We start from the raw sequence: 16,162 nt of genomic DNA, 5'->3' as shown, positions 1-16,162 counted from the left end.
TCTATCACAGGGGAACGCAATCATGCGAAGAGGTCGATTCTTGAATCCTATTGCATTGGTAGCTGAACAAAACATTTTTGCCATAGCTCACGATGAATACTTCTTTTATATAAAGTCAATATTCGCTTAAGGCTTAAAATTCACAAAAAAGAAAGCACAAGATTTAATTATGTGCTTAATATAGTTCTGGTTTTATCATATATAAGAGGTAAGAAACTTAAACAAAAATAAATAATGATTTCAACACTTTCTAATAAATATATTTTTAATTTCCATTTCTGCTTTCTCAACTTCATTTTATTCAAACTGAAGCCTAAAAAGCCTTTATATACTTTTTCAAGCCATTCGACTACATCTCTTATTCTTATTCTTGTTCTGTATTGGCCAATGTGACGAGTTCTTGCAACCCACACACAGATATAAGCGAAATGTACTTAGATACCTATCTACACATAAAGTTTTGAGTGCCAACTTAATTATGGAATGCTTTACACGTATATTGATTGTTGTTAAGTTGATTCCGACAATGGCTTTGCATATTGTGTTGCTGTTATTTGGCTTGGCTTGGCTTGGCCTGGCTTTCAGGTTGCTGTCAAGGCGCTGGCCAAAGCCAAATTCTCACACAGCTGGCGGGCATTACAAGTTTATAGCTGGTAAACAGCGAATAACGATTGCAACCGCTGCAAAGGCTGCACCACTGCACCACTGAACCACAGCCATGGTTACGCTGACGTCATATGTGCATATAAATGCGGCGACGATGACATAAATTGCATTTGAATATTGGCCAACAGCAGAAAGCCATAACTGACTTTATTTTCTTACATACCCTGTGCTCATAGAACAAGCTTAATGAGGCTATATTACGAAGAATAAGGCCAACCAGAGGGGAATCACGTAGATGGTAAAGGAAGAGAAGGAGAATAGGTACCGAATGAGATGGGATCCGAAGATGAAAGAAGGCAGCTGAAGGATAAAAGAAAATATGAGAAAAAAAGCCAAAACATCTGGTAAATTCCAATATTTTTTCCAATATGCTCAACATCGAAACATATCGATAAATCTGACTTTAAATGTAAAGAAATTATAATTTCAACATATTGCAATAAGGATATATTTACTGTTATATGTAAACTCAAATTTTTTCTTAATTTGACTGCAGTGCACCAAAACGAAACAGTTGCCTGGAAGGTCAGGGTATAGCCTAGTCGCGCACTGGCGAGTGGATGACATTAACTTGTTTCTTCGTGCCGCTCGCTTGTCACGACGCGACGTTAACAACGATGTTGACGTCGACGTCGGCGTTAGCAAGTTTGATCGCTTTTTTGGCATGAAAAGTGACAAAATTGCTGCGAACGCTGCGCCTGCGCCTTGAAGAAACTGAAAAGCGTTTAATGAATAGGGCGCAGCAGCAAAGAGAAAAAAATAAACAAAAAAACAACAGCAGCAATTGCTGTCGCAGCGACAACATCCGCTGCTGCTGCTGCCACTGCCAACGTCGACTGCAGCGTCAGTTTTTTCGGGCTTGCGCGTGGGCAGCTTCATTCATAACGAAAATTTCGTAGCGCTGAATGAATTGCAGTTTTGCAGCGCTTAAAGCGCTGGCTTATGGGGCACATAACGGGACAATGCGCTACGCCCGCCACCAGCCGCCAGCTGCTGCTCAGCAGAGCAGCCGGCGTACAAGGAGCTGCAGGAGCAGCACGTAACAACAAATAAAACGACGCGTTGATTGGAACCAAAAATACAAAATAACAAAAAAAAAAAACAACACAGATTTACATAAATCAGCTGCAAATTTGTTCCACTGTTCAAATGCAATGTCGCCAAGTGCGAGCGAGAGGTTCGAGGAAGTCGCAGCAGCTTCTACGACTGAGCAAGCAACAAGTAGTAGGAGGAGGAGGAGAGCGAGATAGAGCGGGGCTTGGCGAGGTTTCGTGTAGCCAAAGTCAACGCGTGTCGGCTTAGAAAACCTCACAGTTGTAGCAAGCGCTCTTTTTTCGGGTTTTTTGTTTTCCTGTATCAGCTTTGCGGGGGCCGCTGCCAAAGTAAAGTAGCTTTGTGTAGTTTTGTTGTCTGCTGTCGTCGTCGTACGACTGGAAGAGTTTTCAAGTTGGAAGTCGTTGCGATTTAGTGGCCTGATTGCAATTGCTGATGTTAGCCATGTGCGCATGTGTGTGTGTGTGTGATTAGAGGATGTGCAGCACAGTGTGGATGCAGTAAACGGCTTTTGTTAATGCACAGCTGAATGCGATTGTTTGCTTAACGAATGTTTAATAAATGCATTCTGATTGCGTGCAACACATTTAGGCAATAAACGCAGCGGTTTTTCTTTACGCTTTTCTTTTTATGCATTTTGCTCATAGGAAGTCGAGGCCAAACTCCTGTTGGTAAAATATGGTCACCCCAAGCCTCTTAAATAATGCAGTCTTCCCAATTGGATATTTGTAATATTTATAATGCTACACATAATTCACATGGGACAGCTCATAGCTATTTAACTTGGCAGCCAATATGGTCACCTTAATCAGCAGCGATGAGCCAATCAAATTAGAAACATTTTCAATTGGAGTGCATTATTGGATTGTATATCTGTACAATCTATTTGTGACAGATATATTTATATATATAACCTTGTGTTATTAAATAAATAATGTATTAAATATTTCGCACTTTAAATCAGAATAAATAGTTTTCAAATATTTTGCCAGCTGGCAACGCCAAAATTTCAGGCTCGATATGGCAGGCTTCAATGAAGCCTATTTTATTGATTTTTAAATACGGTTACCCTGCTGCCAATAAAACCTCAATTTGCCGCTTGTGAAAATAAACTTATTAAAAAAGCCATAAAAAAGTGTTAAACTTTGTGGTAATTTGATTGAAAAGTGTAAAAAGCATTGCTGTGAAATGGTGAAAGCGGCGATTGGTGTGTTTCATTCATTCATTTGTACATTTTGTGTATATTTTGCGACTTATGCATGTGCGGCCAAGAGCTTGGCTAAGTGAAAAGTGCGCGAATGCACATGGTGCATGCACTCGTGCGTACGTATGTGCATATATGTAATTAGGAGTTGTTGAAAATTTACTTTTAATAATCAGCATTTAACCGTTATTGTATGTTAGTTATGTTGCGTGTTTGCACTTTGGGGCATTAGACTTTGAGGTTAGAATTAAAGGATGAACATACATACACTTGCATACACATGTGTGTGTGAGTTGGTGTTTGTGTGTAATTATTCAGATACTCATGATATGAAATTTATTTATTTGTACTTTCAGGTTAAGGCTGAACGACCGAGTTGAGATTGCGTAAAAGACAAAACTTAGTGAATCTGATAAGCTCCCGCGAGTCTTTGTATGTTTTGTGAACACTTATCCCATTAGCCGCGCTAATTAGCCTGCTTTCTGTGTGCTCTAGTCACAAATCGTCGCATCTTTCAAAATTGACAGCAAACAAAAAAAAAAACGCAGTCTTTGACTTTGTGCTAACGATAGCTAAAGAAAAAAAGAAAAACTTGGCAAACGCCGCTGGCACTTGCTCCAAAATCAACACAATGCCCCCTTCCCTTCCCATATGACTATATGCATATAGAGGTTTTCTGTCAAGATGGTTCAAGGAAAACCAAGCATAAATCTTTGGCAGATGGACAGATGGAAATGGATGTTCTTGCTGTTGGTTCAAATGGAAATCTTTTGGCCGTTCCGAATGAACCAAATCGCTGCCAACCATGGCGATCTGTGCTGCTCGTTAGAAAATATGCGTATAATTTGTTGGCGTCTCTATTTTGTACCCTGAAAATTACTAAACAGGCAGAGGAACCCTTGGCTGACTACTTAAAGTATATAGTTCTAGATAAGGATTACTTATCGAGTCAATTTGGCCTTGGCTGCCCATCCCCCGTCCCTCTCTATTATACCTCGTATATAGCTAGACATTTTCCTCGATTTGACTTGACTTTAGTTATTTGAGCAAATCCAGAGCGTTTCATTAGCCTTATTCACAATTGGTCTAGCCTAAATTCATTAAGTTAACTCTGCTTTACTATGGAAAATGGTTGTTAAATAACTTTTGATCTAGTTGGATTTTCTTATTGAAATGCTTAGGGTATAATTATAGCATCCAGAAGCCAAAGTCTCTAGTATTTGAAATACGATTCTTGTGAATTTGATGGAAACATATTCATTATAGGAACACCCATAGGAAATAAGGTGTTTCCATCTTTTGTAGTTTGGTAAACAAGTAACTCACATAAACGAGGTCAGTTTATTGATTTGTATCGATAATAACGAAGTGGGATGAGTTGACGAGAAAAAAATAATAAATGAAAATAGATTTTAAGTTTTAAGTCTCTAGATTTTGTCGCGTATGTGATCGCTGAGTTCATATGAATGGACTGACCGACATTCACTTAGATCTGCCACGCCTCAATCTGCCTCTAATATACATTTTCAGAAAACCATTATACACAGAATTCCTATTCTCAATGCCATAATATCTGTAGAACTTCTATTCACGTGGATGTGTACACTTTGCACCTAGAACAAAAATGATTCAATAGCTAATTTCCAGTGCCAAAGTCCATAGTGCAACTTAAGAGCAGCCGCAGCCGTTGTGTAAGTGCGAGTAAGTGTGTGCTCGCATGTGTGTGGAAGAATAGAATGATTGAAGTAACAGCGAAGTGTTCAGGGTATTTCGTAGTCGGGCACTTGCTTGCCTCTTTCTATTTTTTTATTGGTTGCTGTTGCGACTACATCATTAAAATATGTCAAGTGGCCAGCCGAGGGAAACGCACTTGAAACTTGGCCTAACAGCATTGACCACCAATCAGATTTGAGCAACTGCCTCGGCGGCGATTCCTCCAAAGCGGCACCAAAAAAGGCAAAAGCCAACTGAGTGGGCCGAAGCTGCGCGCGCGTTACGCCCACCCACAAAACTAACTCAAATAACAAAACAATAATAAAAAACTTCAAATCACGCCACAACAACAACAGCAAGCAAAACAATAACTGGCAAAAAGTTGATGTAAATTATTTGACTACCAAATTTAGTTGGAAATCTAGTGAGCTGGCTGACTGCCCCTCTTTGACATACTCTTGGCAGCAGAGAGTCCTATGAGCAAACGTATTTGGTTTGTAACTAAAGTTGAATTATATTTATAAACTTCTTTGCTCTTACTTATTTATTGGAGAATGTTCAAAAATTTATTATTTTATTTTATTTAAATATTAACTTTATGTAAGGAACTTAAAGCTTTTGATAAGTTTATAATTATATATAAAATTTATATATTATTTGTTGATGCTTAAAAATGTGTTATCTTAGTTTCCTCAATTAACTTTAATTGGATTTTTTTTAAATTTTTAATGGATGTGTAAACCAGGTCATATAGGTCATACATAGATATGTCATTAAAATATATGAGTGTTCTATAGGATAATATTTAAATGTACATAATTTGATTAAGAAACATTCGTCTTTTATACTTAAAAATGTTTTTTCTCTCAAGTCGAGCTAGGGTTGGGGTATAAGACAATTCGTCTAAGTTTTAATGTATATAATATTTGTCATATTTTGTAAAGCATCTTAGTGTCCAAAAGACCTCAGCAGCAACCCATGATGTTGAGTTGGTCGAGCGCTCTACAGTGAAGCACTGACACAGTGAAACGAACCAGCTTTTTGAGCACTGACTGACATTTCGCCTCAAACTCAAATGTCAGACGAGACGAGAGACGATTGTGGCAACGACTCCAACTGTGAATGCAACTCCGTTTGTGGCATGACAGTTCAAACAGAATATATATATATATATATATATATATATATATATATAAGCTTTGCTCTGTATGAATATCCATTGAGTTTGTCCCAGAGCATGATAAAGTGTAGCTTTTGAGACTCGAAGCTCGACTCTAGCTTTAGCTTAAGTTTTAGTTTGTTTACCTTGCCACACATTTGAAGCGTCCTGAATGAGAGAAAGAGCAATGTTTATGCAGTTGCTTTTGTTGCTGTTGTTGTACCGGAAACCCGCTGCGGACAGCCTATAATTTGCAAATTTAATTTGCAACACACGCCAACATGTGACCCAAAAAATATACATACATATATAAATAATATGCAGTTGTAGTTGCAGTTGCCAGTCGAAACTGGTGGTAGGTGTGCGCTGTTCGGTGGCTTACCTTAAACTAGAAATGTGCAACTTATGAATGGAGTTGCGGCTCATGAATGAAATCAATTCAGATGCAGGCAAAGATACAGATACTGATACAGATACAGATACATTTGAATCTGCGGCTGAATACCCATATGTATCTGTACTTCCATGTTCCGATTTCTGTCAGCAATTTTTTATGCAAATAGCAGCATAAATAGATTTGCGGTTAAAAACCCAACAAATTTCATATGTAGTTTATGCGCTGCTTGTTTTTAAGATTGTTTTGTGGTTTTATTCATATTTGTTTTTAAGTTTGTTTTGACTAGCAAATATATATACATTTATTTGATGCGTGGGTCGCTGCTAGCTTCTAACAAACGGCGGCGCCAACAGGTTAGAGCCAAAGCGTGGGCAAAACTCTAAGCTGATCTTAATCGCAAGTAGCTAAAAGGCAAGAACTGCAACCATTCATAGATGTCTTCCATTGAGACTCGAGTCATTCAACAAAAAGCTTAGATATTTATCAGCATTCATTATTATACATTACATATATGATATATAAAATAAAGATAGATGTAGCTTTTAGAGATATAGAATTTACGATAGGATACCCAAAGACCAAATACTGTTTTTTAATAACTCCCATCCTCACAGATAGAAATTTGTCTAGTTCGACACAAATGTTTGCAGCAGCTCTTCCGCTGGTAAGTAAGGTATCCAGGAGGATTAATATTGTTAAATATAATATTAAGTATATATATTTTTATCGAAAATAATTATAATCTTCATTTAAGCTGTTATGTGAACGTGTTTCTCCTTTAACTTCGATTTAAATTTATATTAAATTGTGCTGTTATATGACAAGGTTCATATCTACACCCACGAACAATATAATAATAATAATATATATATATATATATATATATTTATATATGTTTGCATGTGCTGATTCGATGGCTACTCGTATTACGGCTCTATTCCATACCAGCTTTTTGGCCACCTGAGCTGTGTCTCTATTTTTAGCTGCATGATGCCGACGACGCATTCACTCTGAAAGCCGTTAAAGCGAGACACAAATTATAACTTAAGTTAAGCCACAGAAAATAAATAAATAAAAACTGCCCACGTGTTGCGGTTTTCGATCTAAGCATTTGATTTAATTCGATTGGATTGGACCGCAGACGGAGTCTGGCTTCGAAGCTGGCGCCAATTTAAATCTTATGCAAACAGGTGACAATGCTAAACAAAAAAGAAACAAGAGCGTAACTGCTGGAATACCCCTATTAAACATACAAAATATACGACACTATGTTAAGTATTCCTAAGTCCTGTGAGCTTGTGTTTTACTCGGTATTAACCATTTGTGGTGTCGGTGTGGCGCAGTGAAAAGAGCTAAAAATTATATAAATATAAGTTCCACCAAAACATATAAATCTTTTATTATGTATAACAATCAAATCTTAGGTCTTCAACCGTAACGGAGCTGATTGATTGCAAAGCTTCTTATTGTGGAATGGAACGGTTATTTTAATTGCTCATTTAAGAACAAATGACAAAATAAAAAAATATAATTTATTTAAATAAAAAACCCAAAAATATATATAAGATCGAATGAAATTTAAATAAAATAAAAAATAAAAAATTAATACAAAAATAATAAAATTGAGATGAAACAAAAATAAATATATTTTAAATTAATTAAATTATATTTTATAATTTGCAATCTATGCACAATATCCAAAATTTATCGGCTTTGGAAAAGCAAAAATTGTTATCAAAAGATAAAATATATTAAATACATTCACGACTCACTTTTCGAATACACATAGTAATTATGATAATCTAGTTTGATTCACTCCGTATAGCTGATCAAATTGATAAGCTTTTCAGGTTCATTACAGCTGATGCTGCTGCTGCTGCGCTCCGGCGGTTCTCGGCATGATGAACTGTGGCAGCTTGGTCAGTCCGACTCTATGCCTGCAATTCATCAGCTGAATTGTGCCACCAACAAAGTAAATACTGAATGGTACATTTGCCCATTCAAATGGCAATTAAGTTGCCCGCAACTCGTGAACTTGTGAACCACAGCTAAAGCCTCAATCACAGCCACAGCCACAGCCAAAGGCGAACGCAAAGCCATGGCCAAGACACATCATCAAGCGGACTGAAAGGAAGTCTGCGCAGTTTCCTTAGCTCATTTCCATTTGCCAAGTCTCTTCGCGCTCTGCAATTAATCGCCGCTCAACTGGCGCACTGATTGCAATTAATCTTCATTAAAGCGACGGCAATCAGTGAGGCAGCTGAATGGGGCGTGGCAATATGTCCTTTGGCCCAAAGTGTTTGAAATGGCAAGGTGTAGCGCGCTTAGAAATCCTTACAAACCAATTTGGTGATCATTCGTGAGCTGTTGTCAGCAAACAACTGCAGTCGCAGCCTCAGCCGTACAACAACAAGGCCCAGGTGACCGCACAGCAATCACCTTAATTAAACATTAGGCAAGCCTCACTGGCTGGGAGGGTGCTGGCAGTCGAAGCTTGAAGCTGGAAGCTTGGAGCTGTGCCCGTGGTGTGGTCCATGTCAACGATTTCCGTTGCACAAGGCGCAAAGGTTGCCACAGTCTCGATTGTCGCCTTAATTATACCCTGTACTTATCTAGTTGGCAAGCGGGGATACTTGGGCTGCTCAAAATTCGAAAACAATCTATCTATATATTTTACTAATCTTCTTGAATATAATTTAAGATTAATTAAAAACTGAGACGGATTAAAAACTATAATTCTTTGTATTCTTTATAAATAAATAAGTGAAATACTATAATATGTAAGTAGCTTATAAAAGATCAGATATGTATATGCATGATAGTCAGAATACCCTCAAAATATTTAATGATTCCACTCAGTTGAATGGGTTTGCATATCTTACAAATTGTAAATCTAGAAATAATCTGTTTCACTATTTCTTTTTCCTTAAATTCTGTTATAAGTTGTATGGATTATTCAATAATCATGTCAGCGAAAATAAATACAGATGTGATGTGATTTGAAAAAATATAATGGTGGAATTGGGGCGCATTAAAACAGCTGCCTAAAAAGCGAAGATCAACAGATACCGTTTACAGGGTATTTTGTAGTTGCGTACAGTTGCTTTCAGCACTCGCGTTTTCTTGCACTTTTCTAGACTGTGGCATCGTGTTGCTGCCAGTTGCTGTAGCTGTTGCTATTGCTGATGTTGTTGCTGTGGCTGTTTTCGTTGCCGTTGCCGTTGCCGTTGCCGCGGTGCCAACGTCGTTGACAAACGCTGAAAGGCTTTGTGTGTGATTTTCATTGGAAACGATCACCCAGCTTGATTTTCATATAAACATATGTAAATATATATATATATATATATATATATATATATATATATATATATATATATATATAAAACGGGTCACGTTATTAATTGGTATACCTTTTGAGAGATAGATAGAGAGCAAGAGAGAGGGAGAGAGATTTATGAATATTGATTGCAGGCGAAGTGCAACTGAATGTGCAAACGCTGTGGCCATGGCCTGTCTGTCTCGCCGTCCGTCTTTCTGTCTTTCGCTCAGATTGAGTCAGCTTCCTGTCGATTAGGGTCACTCAGCTGTGTGGCTACTGTAGCTGCAATTGTTGTTGCTGCTGTTCTTGCTGATCGGTCAGCCGGGGTCATTTCCTGGCTAATTAACTTTGCCATGAGAGAGATTTTGTTTGATATTTTTATTATTTTTTTTTGCTATGCCTCAGCAATTAAACGCCGTCGCTTATTTATGATATTAATTAATTAAGACAATTTGTGTGCATCTTGGGAATACGAATACTTGAAAATGCATTTTGTCTGCTTTTTGCCTTTATCGTTCTCAAAAGGCGTTTGGCTTTGCTGGAATCGTAATACTGAGCAAACGCAGCAGCACCTTAATTCTAACCAATGAAAACTAAAATAGCTCGAATGACAAATGAATAAAGTATATACTATTTCTGAGCAAATGCTTGAAACAGGCAAAAACAGGTGATGAATATCTATAAAGTGTACTTTTTCTGGAGCAGCATAGCAATCTGCGCTGATACAGCCATGTCCGTCCCTTTCGTATCTCGTTCAGCGTCGACTTACATATTTTAGGGTACGTAATTCATTCATAATAAAATAATCTTAATATTAAATAAAATTGGGTGTTTTATTTGTTGTTTGGAGAAAAACATCAAAACTTCTCATCATAAATGTGGATTACTGGACAAACATCCCCCATCTGAAGATGTGAAGCATGTGAAGGGCTGAATCTGTGATAGTGCTTCTTCTATGATGCATGATGCATCAGGTAATTGCATCAATAAGAATTTTAGACAGATTACTTATGCTTTTTAATGTAAATGAAATTCAATTATGCGAGGTTTCATTTATTAGGTTTTTTGATTAAATATGTGCTATTTCACATAAACAAACTGCGCATAATAACTAAACTAAGTGTATAAAATGTAGTATAGAATTTGTTAAAACAGTTCTATGTGATGATCATGCTGTATGCACTCTCGGAGGCGATATTTCCACGATAAGAACCCCGCAATGTCGGGCCATTGACACACTTTGGGTGGTCTTGGCGCTGGCTTTATTTTGGCAAAGCCAGACGAGTAATCGATGGAACGTGTGACGATGACGACGTCGCGTGCATTCGCAAGTGGCATGGAGATCGGGCATCGGGGATCGGGTAACGGACCTCGACCACAGCTAAGCCAACACCTGTTGCCCATTGCCATGATGAAAAACAACAAACAATGTAAGCACGAGCTGGGCGCAACCGACTGCATCATACCCATTCGCTGTCCAAATAAATCTAAATTTATTTTTATAGTTGTCCATACTTTGGAGTTGGGCATGCCCAATGAGCAGACTATATAATTATGCAAATATATAGAGGATGTCAAGAGTGAAACACTTCAGTTTGCTATGTTCCAGGAAGCGATTTTGATCCACAATCTATATGTTGAGCAATGTCCATAGGCGACATATATTAGTTTTAGACTCGACTCCATTAAACGTATATAAAGAACTTCATGAGGAAACAAGCGAACACTGCAGAAAGCCAATACACTCATGTGCAGTTCGTGAGCGAGTATTGAGCAAAAAGAGAATCAAATCGAAAGGGCGCTGCATCATTTGCCAAAATTCAATTTCAAGTTTTTGGCAACGTTTCAAAAGAGTTTTCGACTCTATGAGAAGCGAACGCGTGGCGCCTTAGGCAATACATTGAAGGCGCCGTCCACAAAAATTGCAAGCGAACGGCATCAAAGTGCGCCAAAAATGTATATTTATTGAGCTATTACACGGAAGGGGCAGAGAAGTCGTAGGAGATGTGGTTTGAGTGCGAGAGGGGAGCAACTTTGGCTGTCAGCTCATTCATAGATTAATTTTTTTGGCAATTTATAGACGCTGCGATAGTTTTGAGGAACATGAGCGACCGGCTTGCCAGAGCGACAGCAAATTATGCAATGATACAGGCAAATGCATCATTGAAATAGAGAGAGGCAGAGACAGACGCGACAATGTATGTTTATGCTTATACTCTGCAAACAAATGGCATTGCTGAACACGAACTGAGCTTGTAAAATGTTGTGAATCGGTAAGATAACTGCTATAAACCATTCAAAATGAAGGAATAATGATGTAGATCTTGAGTAAGGTATGCTAATAAAATATATGTTTTAGGAAGTATGAAATATATACTGATATACATTTGTATATCAATAAAAATACATACAATAATTAGAAGTTCTTTATATAGTATTTCTTATGAAATTATTGAGTTTCAGACTGATGTATAGTTCCTAAACTATATCATCGTTGTCTTGCCAGAAATTCAGTTGTATAGGAAAAAATGAAGATTTGATTCGCTCTGTCATTTAAGAGTATATCTGAGCTTTTAGATTGTTTATTCAGATTAAAGTTCCTTATGTATTTGACATATCTTATAAAGAATAATTATCTAATTAGTTAGCACATTAGCTAGAGTATATAACGATTCGACTTTAACTCCCTTTGCGGCATCTGCGCTGCGTCTTATTGGATTTAAGAGTCTGGCTCGTTTTGAGCCGGACTGCGGGCTTAATTATTGGTTAGGAACGAGGCACTTGTTGTTATATGGAAAAGATGACTGCATGACTCACCTGTTCCATTGCTACCAAACCAAAGGGCCACGAGGTCCTCGCTTGGCGGCGTGTGATGATAATGATTGCCGTATAAATAGGGACTCGGATAGTCGAGCAGAACGCGACGCGAAGCAGGCGAGGTTGTCTCAGCTGGTCAAGGAAGAAGATCAGAATATCAGCTCGGCTGCACCACCAACCACAGAGCGGTCGCACTTACCCTGCGCTAATTGAGCGGCATATTCCGATGCCTTCTGTAAATTGATGCGCGGTCGCGGCTTGGCGAGCTGCTGCTGACTTAGTTGTTGTTGCTGATGCAGATGCTGCTGCGGATGCTGGTTTTCGTGGACAGGATTAGCAGTCGCTGCTGCTGCTGCAGATGAGTCCAACAGCAATTGTTGCACTTGCAATATATCCACGTACTCGTCAAGCTCCACGGAATGGCCGGCGGAATCTTTGCCAGCAGCTGGCTGATGGTGTAAATAGCTGAGGGCTGGCGAGGCGGCTGTACCTGGCGCGTTGCTATTGTAGTAGCCAAAAGCGGGCGTTGTGGTGGGCACTGCAATGGGCGGTGGTGCAGGTGGTGCTGCAAAGGATTGCAATGGATTCCGACTAAGCGGCGTTGTCGGCGTGTTTAAAGAATCCTGTGTAATGGTTGAATTAGTGGGCCCCAGGCTCAAGCCGGGAGTAGCAGATTGATTAGCCGTGGGCGGGGAAGGCGTGGCTGAGGTTGTTGTCGTGGAATGCTGCTGGCTGCTTATCACTTCATTCTGTCGCCTCATTGTCAGCAACATTTTTGAGACTGGACGCGTTTGCAACGAGTGAGAACCGAACCGAACAAAATGAAATTGAATCGAAATCAAAATCGAAATGAAAACCGAATGAAAAACAAAAAATTAAATGCATCGACAACACAGTTGACTCCATTTGGTTTTTAAAAACTAATTTTTTACAGCTCAAACAGATTTAAGCATTTTCGTTTTAAGATATTCACACTTAACGTTGAGCACTCTTTATAGGGATCTCACACTTGTCTCCCTTGGCTGAATTCTCTTTTGTCATCAAATCAGTCTTTAATTATATTTTTAAAGTAGGTATTTATTGTAATTAAGTGATTGGCTTTTGCGGAGGCCTGAAATGTGAAAAAGCATACAAAATTAGTCAGAAAGTTTTATTATAATATTTACTTAATTATTATAATTATTTGTGTATTTATAACTTTCGTTCCCGTTCTTTTAAAACTTATTTCTTTTTTTGTCCGCACAATACAAAGTCTTTATAGTTATGTTCTCAAAACTTGTTGCTCGGGTTTTCCAATCGAGTTGTTTTACAAATTTTATCAATTGCAGATGTTTAGTTACCTTTTTCTCTAAATTTATCAAACTATAATTTCATGTTTTTGCACTCATGTATATTTTCTTGCTATTAGGCTGTACATAAAACACGTCCAAAATTTTAATTGAGCCGTAATAAATTCACTAAATAGTCATAAATATTTCATAAACACTATAAAATCGATCATCAAAAGTTTGTAAAATTTAAATATATGAATAAACAGTTCTTCAATAAATATGTCGCTTAAACACTGTCTTGCAATTTGTGGAAGTGCCGCCGGTAGTTACATTATTTTGCTCCTTATTTTATTATATTTTTTGAAGTAACCCCACAGTTTTTGGCACCGAAATTTCGTCAATATATATTTGTTTCTTCGATATGCAAATCTTTATTTTTTTTGCGTTGGCAAAAAGTTTTTAAATTTATTTGTTTTATGAATTAACTGCGCGTCGCGGGTGGCAAAGTGAAATGGAAAGCAGCCGAGACGAGCCGCTGAGCCGTCAATGCGCTACTGACGCGCGCGAGCAGTGAAAATTGAAAATGAATATGAAAATGGAAAACTCGACATCGGTGAAAAATCGTATCAGCAATAGCTACAGCAGCAGCAATAACAACAACAACAACAACAGCTGCAGAAGCGGCAAATCGGCTGCGTCGGCGCCAACATCGGCAAACGAAACGAAATGCCCGAAAAGTGTTTGCGTCTCGTCATCAACGGGAGCAACAACAACAGTAACAACAACAATTTGAGTAAAATTTGTATCAGCGTAATTGTTGCTTTTGTTTCGTCATATTATTACATATAAAGCTATATATTTTAATACTCAATGGCAAATCGAGCAGCTCTCCTCCTTTTCACTCGCTCTCTCTATGTGGGTGGAAAAGTTTGCGATGTGAGTGAGAAACCGGCATTTCCTATTTGTTGTTGCAATAGGCGACGGCAGCTCCTGTCTTGCCAGCAACCGCGTGGGCGAGATATGCCGAGGTAGAGAGCGAGAGTAAGTGCGAGAGTGAGAGAACGAGAGAGTGAGAGTGTCAGAATAAAAAGAGGCCCAACAAATTGTCATCGCAATAAACTCAGAGCTAATTAATTGAGCTAGTGATGAGCTCTCTCTAACATTTAGATACCTTTACCTACGTAATAGATTAGGCCACACATATGGCACATATATATACACTTATATATATATATATATATATATATAAATATATATATAAATATATATATATATATATATATATATATATATATATATATATTTATATAAATCGCGTCATTTGTTGTTTAACTATAAAGCAATTGCTTTCACTTTTCTAACTACTTGAAACATTAACTGATAGTTGGCAATTAGACCATGGCTTGACATACGTGCAGGGCATTTGATTTATCAGTTCATGGTGCGTATGACTAATATTTCATATTAAGTATACGTAAATAGGCAACAGGTCGACGTCCTGCTAGAGTGTACCCGCTCAAAAGGCTATTCTAGCACTTGTAGTGTGCGCATAATATACGAAATAAATATTTTTTAATTTCCGTTGTAAAAGCAAAGAAAATTAATGAAAAATAGTCTTAAATACATAAATTTAATAAATAGTTAAAGAAAAATAAATGTAAATTATTATATAAAAAACGCGAATTTCTGAACAAGTATTACATCAATTTAAATATGCTTAATTATTATTCCGGAACACCTGAATCAAATGTCAAACAAGAGAGCTGCTCACACTCTATGTATGATGTCGAATATTTTGACATTTAGCAACTGCCCTTTTGCTCTGCCTGAAATTCCGCGAAAGCCAAACGCTTAAAATGTGAACTAAAACAAACTCTCTCACCCACAACTAAAACAACAGGCAGAGAGGGAGGGAGAGAGAGAGAGAGCAACAACTATAGCAACGGCAACACCAACAGCAACAGCAACAGCAACGGCAGCAGCAACAAGCAATTAGAGTTGCAGGCAATGCCAAAAAAGCAAAAAAGCGAAAAAAAGACAGAAGAAGACACAAAAAGGACCCACATTCTATTTGACATTTAAAGGTCAAAGTTGAGCATCAATCAAAACGCGGCCAGAATGCGAATGAAACGAGAACGAGATATTACGCGCCTAAAACAAAAACAACGACCGAGTCTCATAAAGAGCAACAACAACATATCTCATCGTAATAATCGCAATATCAAGAAGGGGCCAAAGAGAGGAGTATTGTCCAAATGTTAGGCTTAACATTGAAAATAAATATTGTGCTGGAATTTGAGCATGTTAATTTATGGCAGACGTCCTGACTGACTGACTGCCTGTCTGACTGACTAACTAGCTAAATGTTACTGTGGGCGTGGCCAAATATTTTACTTTTCTTTTCAAAGGAATTGAACTCGAACTTCTTGAAACCCACGAGTGGGCATAGCAGAGCATAGCAGAGCATAGCTGTGCTTGTCTATGTTGCTAATAGATGCGATTAAACGCCTACACTTTCACTATAATTGAGAGCATCGTCCCTCAAGACGATGTTCTAAATAAG

At 38.0% G+C, this 16,162-nt stretch overlaps 1 protein-coding gene across 2 annotated transcripts in view; it reads right to left on the bottom strand.

Annotated features, from left to right (window-relative positions):
* LOC111601341 (transcriptional regulator ovo) overlaps positions 1 to 13,161 on the bottom strand; it is a 49,342-nt gene extending 36,181 nt beyond the window's left edge. Inside the window, exons 1-2 of one of the 2 annotated variants that reach the window (XM_023317870.2) lie at positions 12,528 to 13,161; positions 12,329 to 12,460 (exon numbers count right to left, since the gene is read on the bottom strand). In XM_023317870.2, coding sequence (XP_023173638.2) covers positions 12,329 to 12,460; positions 12,528 to 13,101 — 706 coding nt within the window. In that variant the 5' untranslated portion in view covers positions 13,102 to 13,161. The remainder of the gene's footprint in view (positions 1 to 12,328; positions 12,461 to 12,527) is intronic. The other variant, XM_023317871.2, reaches the window with a different exon arrangement.
* Between the last annotated feature and the right edge of the window lie 3,001 nt (positions 13,162 to 16,162).

This window comes from Drosophila hydei, unplaced genomic scaffold, assembly GCF_003285905.1.
Source record: "Drosophila hydei strain 15085-1641.00,03,60 unplaced genomic scaffold, DhydRS2 tig00008139-arrow-pilon, whole genome shotgun sequence".
NCBI lineage: Eukaryota > Metazoa > Arthropoda > Insecta > Diptera > Drosophilidae > Drosophila > Drosophila hydei.
The sequence above is the reverse complement of the archived record's forward strand: the minus strand, read 5'-3'. Positions and strand labels throughout refer to the sequence as shown.